The sequence below is a fragment of the Schistocerca gregaria genome, chromosome 6 (assembly GCF_023897955.1).
Source record: "Schistocerca gregaria isolate iqSchGreg1 chromosome 6, iqSchGreg1.2, whole genome shotgun sequence".
Classification (NCBI taxonomy): Eukaryota; Metazoa; Arthropoda; class Insecta; order Orthoptera; family Acrididae; genus Schistocerca; species Schistocerca gregaria.
In genome coordinates, this window is record NC_064925.1 from 271,029,928 (window position 1) to 271,042,191 (window position 12,264).

At 43.6% G+C, this 12,264-nt stretch overlaps 1 protein-coding gene across 1 annotated transcript in view; it reads left to right on the forward strand.

The window, feature by feature from the left end:
- Nucleotides 1-3,409: 3,409 nt before the first annotated feature.
- Nucleotides 3,410-12,264, forward strand: part of LOC126278838 (odorant receptor Or2-like) — a 33,146-nt gene continuing 24,291 nt past the window's right edge. The window contains exon 1 of the mRNA XM_049979113.1: nucleotides 3,410-3,664. Within this exon, the coding sequence (XP_049835070.1) occupies nucleotides 3,425-3,664 (240 nt within the window). The 5' untranslated portion in view covers nucleotides 3,410-3,424. The remainder of the gene's footprint in view (nucleotides 3,665-12,264) is intronic.

The window sequence follows — 12,264 nt, forward strand, 5'->3', positions numbered from 1 at the left end:
GAAAGTATCCCTTCGAATTTCTAATCAGTCTCTCCAGACTGTTGGCAGACATAGGAATAATGCCTCTTTTCATATTCCTCAGTTTATGGATCTTTTGCAGGGCTACTAGTTCACTGTCATTGCTAAAAGAGATCTACCAGCACCGTGCGATCCTACATTGAGACATTCCGAACGTCTCAGAAGCAAACTGAGGATAAGCCGTCTACACCACGTTTTTTGTTATGCATATTTGCCGCTAACAGCGCCATTTAGTAGTAACATTTCCATTAAAAGATTATTTTTGTTTCCAATGCCTTGCACCCTTGTTCGATATAATTCCTTTCAAGTTTGACGTCACTCTGTGCAATGTTTCATTTTTTTTTTCACCGCTTTGAAACTGGAATTTCAATTACCCACTGAGATGAAAGAAAGTCATAGGAGTAACATTTCATAAAGAAGTGCATTGGCAGAGCTGTCGGTTATACTCAGGTGATTCATGTGGAAAGGTTTCCGACGTGATTATGGGAGCACGACTGGAATAAACCGAGTTTCAAGGTGAAATGGTAGATGGAGCTAGACGAATGGGACATTCGTTTTTCGAAGACATTGGAGAATGAAATAGAGATCCATAGTGTAAAGAGTGTGCTGAGAATACCTAATTTCGGACATTACCACAGACAACACAGCACCAACGCCCATCACTTAACAACCGTGAGCAGCTGCGTTTGCGTAGAGGTCACAGTACTAACACACAAGGTACAGTTTGTGAAATAACCTCAGAAATCAATTTGAGAAGTACGACGAACGTTTGCTTTACGAAGTGCGGCGCAATTTGGGCTTAGTGGGCTATGGCAGCGGACGATCGACGCGAGTGCCTTTGCTAACAGCACGACATCATCTGCAGTGCTTGTACAGGACTCTTGACCATATAGCGTTGACACTAGACTGCATAACCCGGGCCTGTTCAGATGAGTCGGTTTCCGTTGGTAACAGCTGATGGTAGGGTTTCAGTGCGATGCAGAACCTACGAAGCCATCGATCCACGTTGTCAACAAGGTATACTGCAAGCTGAGGGTTGATCGATAATGGAGTGCGCTATGTCTACGTGGAGTGGACTGGGTCCCCTGGTCCAACTGAACCGATCATTGACTGGAAATGTGTCACATTCGCTACTTAGAGATAATTTGCAGTCATTCGCGGACTTCATGAAACTTCCTGGCAGATTAAAAACGGGATTGAGACTCGAACTCGGGACCTATGCCTTCCACCAACGGAGCTACCCAAGTACGACTCACGACTCGTCCCACAGTTTCAGTTCTGCCATGGCCTCATCGCCTACTTTCTAAACTTCACAAAAGCTCTTCTGCGAACCATGCAGAATCAGCACTCCTGGAAGAAATGATATTGCGTAGACATGGCTTAGCCACAGCGTGGATGATATTTCCCGAATGATATTTTCACTCTGCAGTAGCGTGTGCGCTGATATGAAACTTCCTGGCAGATTAAAACTGTGTGCTGGATCGAGACTCGAGCTCGGGACCTCCCGAGTTCGAGTCTTTACCCGGCACACATTTTTATCTGCCAGTAAGTTTCATATCAGCATATCAGCGCACACTCTGCTCTAGAGTGAAAATCTCATTCTGGCAGGAACTCAATTTTAACTTGATAATTCTAATTTCCCTCCTCCTTCCTTCTTCAAGCTATCGTCCACATTAAACAATACCCAGTCCAAGCATTTAATAACCAAAATCTATATGGAGATTGTAAAAGGAGCGAAGATTACAATAAACTTATAGGTTTATTTAGTTCGTCATGTTGAGATTGCTCCAGTTCTTCTTTTATAAGGGTTTGATTCTTGAAGCTATGAGTCTGGCATCAGGTCCTCATGGTTAGTTTGAAGTAAGTAAATTTGAAGATCCTTTTTGCAGAATCTTTTAACGCAAAAACATTTTTTCACATTTTGGTATATCATACAGTCTTATGATTTTTCACATTAGCAAAGCCGAAATTACGTTGTTCGCACCTGTTATACAAGAATACGTCCAATCACATCAGAGGCAAGCTTACGACTCTCTCAGTCTGCGCGAAAAACACTGTTCCAAAGGGTTTACAATTTTTCTTAACTAATGAATTCCTACTAGTTTTCGTTACATTATCAATTTCGATTTTTGTTTCACAAATGAATCCAGAAATAAACATAGTAAACAGTACAGGATGGCGTAATAAATAACAGAAATTTTAAGTTAACAAATATTTCGTAATTTCAAATGTTTATAAAAAATTATTTTAACTGTACATTCAGAACTACTAACTTTCGTTTATAGCAACGAAATTAACATATTTTATAAGGTAATTCCTATCATAAAATTTTGCTTAAAATATAACATACTGTGTACAAAATTATATCAAAAATTTCAGACAATCAACTGAGGCAATACTGACCTGCCCAAAATTTTAAAATAATAGTGTTATTGACAACTGGTGTTGAGGAAAAGTATTGCTAGAGTAAGATGTCGTGTTACACAGTGCACTATGTCACCGGGCTATTACTGTTCGCAACTAGTTTGGAGAACGTTCTCAGCCATTCGAGCGAATGACTTGTCTATCGAGGTCGCACAACTAGAAACCTATCGAACATCAATGGAATATAATCGAGAACTGAGTTCGTGCACAACTCTCTGCACCGGAAGCACTTACGCAATTATACACAGCTGTACAGGTAGCTAAGTTCAGTATGTCCACAGCGGATCTCCAAACGCTTGCCGAGTTCATGCCCCGTCGAGCTGCTGAAATATGCCGGGCAAAATAAGGTCCTAGACGATATTAAGAGATATGCCATTGTCTCCACAGTATAATCTCCATGTATGTCTCTGAATTCGACATTTTCTTCTGCTTCTTCAGCGGTTTTCTTGAACCAGTGGAATCTCTGGAAGTACTTGTATATTTCCCCTCTGAAGTCCTCTCTGTTGTGCGATTGGAAGAGTTAGTTGTTCCAGCAGCTCTCTCAAGCACATCGTAAAAGTAACTTTGTATTCGTCCTTGAGTTGGAATTGCTCCTAATCACACGTACCCGATTGCGAGAAACATTCTCCGTACCAGCACTGATCACTCACTGCGATACCATGCCCCGTATATGCGCTGAGACTCTGCTGATTGGGTCACTCCTTCGGCACATCGGATGGAATCGCCCAGTGCTTAGAACAAGAATACGTTACTACCACGATATTTGTTCAATCTCTACCAGTAACTTCATGTTAGCGGTACTTACGAAGCCTCTTGTCGGTAATGTCGCTGAAAAGCAAAGCCGTACGCCCATACTCCCGTTTCTCTGTGCAGGGAGTACCACAATATGGCCAGCGAGGCACGGTCTCCTTCAGTGGCGGCGGCGGCAGAGGCTGCCAGCGACCTCAACCACTTGCTGCGGCCCCTGCACTGGACGGCCGTCATGCCACTCACACGCGGCAGCGCCACGTCACTTCTCTGCTACCGGCTCTACACCGTCGGCGTTATAGTCCTGAACTTGTCATTTTTCGCATCCACGGTCATAGTCTTGTACAGCGAGGGCACAGCAGACCTGGACGTTTTCACTCTGACGCTCAGCGTCGCAGACACAAACGGCACCTGGCTCTTCCGCATGGCGCACACCTTTGTGTGCGAGCGTGCCTTCCATAAGCTCTCTCATCAGGTCAGTATCGGAAATATGATACAGTGTGTCGCTTTACTGCAACTCCTCTCACGTTGTTCCACGTTCATAGATTCTGGATGCTTACTAATCTTATTCGTGAGTTACTGCTTTTGTCTCCAAGTATTCTACCAGAGCAAGTTGATAATCACTGTAAACTCACTCAGTTCACACTTCTAGGCAGCACCATCACACTGATACTATTCACATTTCACACAGTGCGGCACTAAAAGTCTCAGTGCTCTGTGTGTTATATTATTGTTGTGCTTGTAAGCTTTCTAATTAACTACTCACCCGAAATCGATGAAACTGGCGTTACTTCTCGACCTAATCGCCCTGCAGACGTACACATTTTTCACAACGCTGACGCCACGATTCCATAGCAGCGGCGAAGGCTTCTTTAGGAGTCTGCTTTGAACACTGGAAAATCGCTAAGGCAATAGCAGCACGGAAAAAGCCAAATGTCACTAGGAGCCAGATCAGGTGAGTAGGGAGCATGAGGAATCACTTCATAGTTGTTATCACGAAGAAACTGTTGCGTAACGTTAGCTCGATGTGCGGGTGGGTTCTCTTGGTGAAACAGCACACGCGCAGCCCTCCCCAGACGTTTTTGTTGCAGTGTAGGAAGGAATTTGTTCTCCAAAACATTTTCGAAGGATGCACCTGTTACCGTAGTGCCCTTTGGAACGCAATGGGTAAGGATTACGCCCTCGCTGTCCCAGAACATGGACACCATGATTTTTTCAGCACTGGCGGTTACCTGATTTTTTTTTTTTTTTTGTGGCGGCGAATCTGTGTGCTTACATTGAGCTGACTGGCGCTTTGTTTCTGGATTGAGAAATGGCATCCACGTCTCATGCATTGTCACAACCGACGAAAAAAAAGTCCCATTCATGCTGTAGTTTCGCGTCAACATTGGTTGGCAACATGCCACATGGGCAGCCATGTGGTCGTCCGTCAGCATTCGTAGCACCCGCCAGAATGACACTTTTCGCATTTTCAGGTCGTTATGCAGGATTGTGTGCACAGAACCCACAGAAATGCCAACTCAGGAGGCGATCTGTTCAACAGTCATTCGGCGATCCCCCAAAAGAATTCTCTCCACTTTCTCGATCATGTCGTCAGACCGGCTTGTGCTAGCCCGAGGTTGTTTCGGTTTGTTGTCACACGATGTGCTGCCTTCATTAAACTGTCGCACCCACGAACGCACTTTCGACACATCCATAACTCCATCACCACATCTCTCCTTCAACTGTCGATGAATTTCAATTGGTTTCACACCACGCAAATTCAGAAAACGAATGATTGCACGCTGTTCAAGTAAGGAAAAAGTCGCCGTTTTATTTAAAACAGTTCTCATTCTCGCCGCTGGCGGTAAAATTCCATCTGTCGTACGGTGCTGCCATCTCTGGGACGAATTGAAAATGAACGCTGCCTCATTTTAAAAGAATGCGCATGTTTCTATCTCTTTCCAGTCTGGAAAAAAAAGATTGGTAGCCTTAGAACTTGAATGCACCTCGTAGAACGCCAACTCATGTGAACAAGGTTATTCCGTCTTACATAGCGTGTTTGCGAGAAACGTGAACCGATGACGCAATATGATGTAGAAGTTTTAGGCGCCCGCGCTAGCCACTAGACGTCCCATTCGGCTTCAGACGCTACTTTGTACGCTGACGGACCTTCGGTGGAACGTCTCACAATGTTGTTTGCTATTTTGTGATCGCGACTCATTGCCACGATTCCCAGTGGAGAAAATTGCGTAGAAAGGCCTTTTCTCCGGAGAATGTAATGCTGTGCTGCCTTGGTGGATTTAGGTTTCGGACATACGTTTCCATCTGCCGTTTATTTTTCCTGTACGCCAATGGAGATTTTAGTGGGTTCTGTGAGAAAATTGAACTGCATTAACTTCAAATGGAAACCCGTGTCTGAAACCGTGATCCACCGAGAACTTCACAATCATGGAAACATAGCGCTATCTACGCAGGAGCAAGCTGCATCGTCCACTGAACTTCGTGACATTCGGCCTTCCGTGCATCAATGTATAAAGTCATACTAGCTGCTGGAGGGGTGGTCCAGGGGCAGACTGCGGCGCCTGTAACTTCTCCGCTCTGTAGCGTCCTTGGATGACTTTTGCCGCAACAGTTCTGCGACAACCTGTAGATTGATAAGCAGACAATATTCGTTTCAGACCCATTAGTTATTAATGGGTTATTCTTGTTGGTCCTACTAAAAATAATGAACACTTCACTACTAGTTTCGGTCAAATGACCTTTATCAAGGTAAGCTGACGTAAACGCCAGTGTTACTGGCTGTAGTGGTCTTGCTTCTTGACGAAAACAGCTGTACACAGATATTACTGCAAACGTTTTTTACGTACTACGGTAGGCTCAAAAGAGCAAATGATTTTGTTCAGATTGAGGTGAAACATTCCTTCCGTTTATGCCATTTTAGCTTAATCATGGTCATTTGACCGAAAGAAGATACGGGCTGCTAGGAGTTAGAAGAATAAAGGGAAAGGCTGCTAGATGGTGTAGTTATTAGTTCTTGCTGGTGAGCCTTGCCGTCACAATGATGGACGTTTGCGCTTGAGTATTGGATACAAACAGAGAGCTATCAGAATATTCACCCACTAATGCCATTGCCTTCCGTATTTACGACATGATTTCGGTACCAAAAAATTTTTTTTTTTTTTTTCAAATGGCTCTGAGTGCTATGGGACTCAACTGCTGTGGCCATTAGTCCCCTAGAACTTAGAACTACTTAAACCTAATGACACCACACACACCCATGCCCGAAGCCGGATTCGAACCTGCGACCGTAGCAGTCACACGTTCCGGACTGCGCGCCTAGAACCGCGAGACCACCGCGGCCGGTCATGATTTTGGAACGTTGGACGCAGTATTAGTTCACTCCCTTGAGGAGCCAGTTATTCCTTTTCAATGTTTTGCAGCCAGCTAGTTTACTATCAATATGCGCCTTGGCGATCTCACTTGTGCTTGACCCTGCTAGTTCATGTTTTTCCTATAACTCACATACCATGTTTTAGTCACTGGTCGCGTTCATTGTTTATTTGCGTAACTTTGTTTTTATCATGAACATCCACCTGTGCCATGATGATCGGAATTAATACATCGAAGTATTAAGTGTTCCATTATTTACGTAAGGGTGTAATTTAGGTGTTTTGCCTTTCGATAATAAACCTAGCTGTTGTAGTGACCGTTTGTTTCATTTATGGTTAGGTGATCTCTCCTCTCATTAAAATCTCTATTCGTGTGGTGTGGTTACCCCATTTTCACTTTTATTATGCCACTCTTATAAATTATCATTCAGTACGCCATTTCTGTCATGTGGCAGTATTGTTATCTTTAAGTAATATGCATGATTGTTTTGGGTCACCTCAAGTTGGACTGTAAGATTGTAGGGTCACGCACTAGGGTGACACACTGCACAATCTTTTTCTTCAGGAAATGTAGAAGCAGGACGATGCGTACAGAAAATCGTAGCTTCGAATCCTACTTCCATAGGATACTGCTTGCAATTTATCTGTTCCATGCTCAAACCTAAAGTTATTACGGTAAATTGCTGCGAGTGGGAGTCAATTTAAAAGGATCTTGAGACAAGAACTACAAGGCAGTGGGTTACTAATGGCACAACTTGTCACATATCAGGAGCAGATCCTCGCCTCCAAGCCACTTTCATTGCGTCCACTGTAGTGAATATGACACAGCTCTTGATATACTGGCCGGATAACCAATTGGAGCTACTTCCCGCCCAGAATCTAATCTACGTAACTACACCCTAGACCGTTACCTTCTCAATTCACTGGACGAATTGATGCAAGCGTATGAGGGACGCACTGCCACGTAGCGGATGCTCCAGTATGTACTTGCATACCGTGATGAACAATTCATTAAAATCATGGCTGTATGTCTCTCGGTTTCTGGTGCTGTTGTGCTCATGACTCTACTTAGTGTAACCTTTATCCCCTCTAGGTGCTAAAATGCTTGACCACTGGAGCTATCAGAGCATCGATAGCCAGAAGATTTGGGTCATTTTGGAAAACACTAATTACTTTAAGAAGACGTGAATGAACAGTGCGGTTCACCCTGAAATAGGAAAAGTAAAATTGACGAATATAATACATATCTGTCAAACTATGAATGTGTTGAGTGATTTCCCCAGTAATCTAAATGGATGACAAGACAGTGCAAAGGAATACCAGAAGGGGCAGGAGTGTTGTGCCACGTTTCAGACTGGCATAGCGAATGGTTTTTGCTAAAGAATCAGAAAAACGCCATCATAAGGGGAGTATCACAAAATGTTGGTGAACTTGATGTAAGAAGAAATATTAATCGAGCTGAGAACGCTGAACACATTACGATGCCGACAGGGGTTCTGAAAAAGCTGATGTGAATGTAGAAATGAATGTTATCAAGTTGAGAAATCAGCAGGAACGATCTGTCTAACTTGGTAAAAACTTTCTAAACCCAGAATCACATAAATATTTCTTTTTTACAAAAACCGGTTTCGACAGGCTTTGCTATCATCTTCAGGTTGAATAACTTCTTATTGTACAATTCCTTCTGTACTGAGGGCCAGTTGATATCAAAACTGGATTAAGATGAAGCTGTATGTGTGGTTTAAAGAACCTGGAGTTTCTGAATCTGTAAGACTTGCTGGTGTTGTACGCAGCATATTATCGTAAATGAAGAACGCTGATACCCGAAAAGAGAACTACATATTGTCTGACAAGCGATTCTTAGTGGTGCAGTTCTCAAGGGCATCCTGGGATGCTCTCTGAGTGAGGCACCCCTTTACATGTCAGCGATTCGCAGCTCGATTGCATATCGCAACACAGTACTGTTAAACGTAGCACGCAGAAGATGACAGTGATATTGGCTTTGGAATTTGACACCATGAATATAAAACTAGGAGAAGTGGTATCGTACTGCCGAACGATTTTTCTCTGCATCTAAAACCTGTTATGACTTAGTGTGCACGATGGCTGTGTTTTCAGAAGCACTAACCGAAATTACTTGTAAATTTTATTCCAAAATTCAGATAGACGTTATTAGTTATGCAGTCACAGACAGCCAATACTTATGAGGTGAGCTCTACACCTATATTCCCTCTCAGAGGAGTAGGGACTTTGTCCGTGACAGACGCTACCATTAATAGCAGCAAGTCGCTGCAAGAGTGAATGCTGCCGACTTGGCTCCTTCACACTGTCGGACCACCCAGTGGGAGACTGATGGTCATCTTCCTGGTGGGCCATCTGAGCCACCTAGCTGCCAGGCCATCACTACCTGAGTGGGCTGAGACTGTCACTGCGCCTATGCCTTTGTGTGGCATTCACTGTTGCTGTCCACCAACATCCATACGGGGTGTCGAGATTGGATACTTCACGGCCCAGTACGTGTCGTGTTGATAATAGGGGCAGATAAGGTGCCTGAGGCCACAAGCTGCTTGTCTGCTACGCGTCACCTTGCGCTGCATCCTGAGTCGGCGTCTGTGCCGCCATGCTGATTGCAGCACCTTGCTGGTTGCAGCCATCACCTAAAGGAACACACAGAACTCCGTAGTTTCGGCTATTGCTGACACTAGTTTTTTACCAGCTATCGCAGAGAGCATTGATTGCGTTCTCAGATCTGTCTCCACTGCTGTAATTGTTATGGTATAAAGGAGTAATTTAGGCAGCATTGTTTCCATCACGGTCCAGTACATGCCTACCACTAACTCGCGATAGCCTTACCCTGGGATGTGAACAGCCACACATCTGAACCTATCACAATCAGCTTCACTTCGCACCATATGGATTACACACCCCAAAGTTAACAAATTCTCTTAATTTAATTCCAGAATCACAAAATATTGTATGTGACATAGTAGGTCATTAATTAACCAAACGAAATTCAAGTCTTTAAAATGGAAAAATTCTTAGGCCTCATTAATTAAAACTACCGGGCTGAATTGACGTGGTCCATATATAAAATTTCTTCTCCTTCCTGACATTTCGTTGTCTACTGCAGGCAACCTCTTCAGTCGCCGAATCACCTCAGAAGATGTTGCCCGCAGTAGGCAACGAAACGTCAGGAAGGAGAAAAAGTTTTATATATGGACCACGGCAATTCAGCCCGGAAGTTTTAATTAATGAAGACGCCGGCCGTGAAAGCTTACATGTTATGAATTCTTAGGCCAATTTGGAAGTTGCATATCTTAGAAGTGTAACACCACCATAAAAGTATTGTTGCCCGAATAAAAGCATTTTTTAAAGATTGTTAGCCATCGCAGTTAGAATAAGGAAATGTAGTCTAACATTAAGTTCATAGTCTCCATCTCTTGTGCATAAAATATATCATTGCTCTATGTATTTAAAGCGGACACAGTACCTTTACGGAGAAGCTAAATGAGTTACTCCGCCCTTAATAGGGCACATACTGCTGGTTACTCTTTGATGTGTTTTGCCGTTACAAAGTCCTTCATTTTTATAAGTTTAGGTAATTCTTTGCCCTCATCGCAGAATTAGCTTTCCAGCTCAGTTGATAGTCGTAAATTACAAATGTTTTTTAAAACTAAAAAAAATATTGTTGATAGTAAGAAACTACACGCAATTAAGACTAATACGATAGTAATGTACACAGTCAAGTCACCTCAATGTGAAATAACCACCGCGTGCTGGGGGGATGCAGACTACAGTCCAGTCTTTACCGTAATCTGGAATGTGACCGATTTATCATACGACCGAACGAGTATGACCGTTGGCTTTTGAGTCAAGGATGGAAGCATTTCCGAAACGCCTAAGTTTGTAAACCATGTGTCGCTGTGGTTAAATTATGACGAACATGCGAAATGACGCTATCCGAAACAAGCGCCGCGGCGTCTGAGGTGCCTCATGGGTGCAGATGAAAGGGCGGGACGACGCCTGCAGAGATGTGAATGGGCGAATAACCTTGAGACTTTCGAGCAACTGGCCACGCAGATGAAGCAAAGGGCTGCCAATAGCGTGTCTTCAACGACTGTTTAGCGACCGCTGCAGCGTTAAGTCCCTAGAGCTCGCACCGAGTTAATGCACCCATGCTGACTGGTGGTTATCGTGATGAAGGATGGAATTTGCACGCCAGCACGGCTACTGGACGCCCACCGAGAGGCGACAGGTGGTTTTCTCCGATGATTCGTGTTTCATGCTGCATCGCACATATGACCGCCGGAGTGCGCAGCCCTGGAAGAATCGGTGGCAGGTCTCAGACCGGAGGAGGAAGCATTATGGTCTCGGGAATGTTTTGTGGCATTCCCTGGGCGATTTCATCATTCTGGAAGGAGCTATGGAAAAACACATGCATCTGCCCTTGAGGATCATGTCCAACGTAACATGCGATTCGTTTTTACTAGGCGAAATGACAACTAGCTGCAAGGCAATGCAATCTGTCACACAGATTGTAAGGTTTCTGCCTTTTTCTAAGAGCATCAGGAAAAGTTTACCTTATTCTTCTGAGCACCAAAATCCTCGGATTCAAGCCCAATCGCGAATATGTGAAACCACTTCGATCGGGCTGTTTGCGCCATGCATTCTCAAGCGAGAAACCTAGGGCAGCAGGCCACTCCTGCCTTCCAGAACCTCAATGTCTCAGATCGAGCGTGTCTCTCAGTGGTCTGCTCTGCAAACGCTGGCTATTAAGGCTTTGGAGAGGCGTTCACTAAAGTGTTTGGATAGTGTATTTTTCCGGTGTAAGGTAATTGTTATCTAAAATGCCAGCCACTACGTAAGTAGATTCACACAAGATGCCTCTCCTATCGCGAAGAATAGGATATAAAATGAGGAGTTCTGAACAGAAAAATATTAATGTATGTCTCATGACAGAGATATATACAAACCCTCCTAAAAATAATGGAAATGTTTGAAGAAAGATCAAGTATGCACGACTTTTAGCTACCCTATGTCATGAAATAAAGTAGTGAAATTTTTAGACTTTATCCAGTGAGAGGGAGAGACAAATATTTTTCCACTGTGATATCGGAATATAAATTCTGTATTGTATTTCTGCACTATGTTCGAATTCAATGAATTTTAATTGTAATCAGATATTTGGGAGTTCCAGAGAGGTAGTTGCGTTTGTATTATTCATAAAACCACACGTACGCGCTACGGCAGTTAATGGAAAAATATAACTTATATATAGAGATCTAAAAAATAATATGACTGTTCAAAAATGGTTAAAATGGCTCTGAGCACTATGGGACTTAACATCTGAGGTCATCAGTCCCCTAGAACCTAGAACTACTTAAACCTAACTAACCTACGGACATCACAGACATCCATGCCCGAGGCAGGATTCGAACTTGCGACCGTAGCGCTACTGCGGTTCCAGATTGAAGCCTCTAGAACCGTTCGGTCACACAGGCCGGCAATATGCCTGTCTTAGCTGGATTTTGGGTCTCTAGTTTTTTCAAGAACTGCTTGGAAATAAGTTATACATGGTAAGAACGGTATCACCAGCTTAATACCATAAAACTACTTGTATGGAAGGAAGGTCTCATCTCCAATTTTATGTGTAGGTAATATCGATAAGTAAGATGCGTCAGGTATCCCTGGAACATAGCCTCGA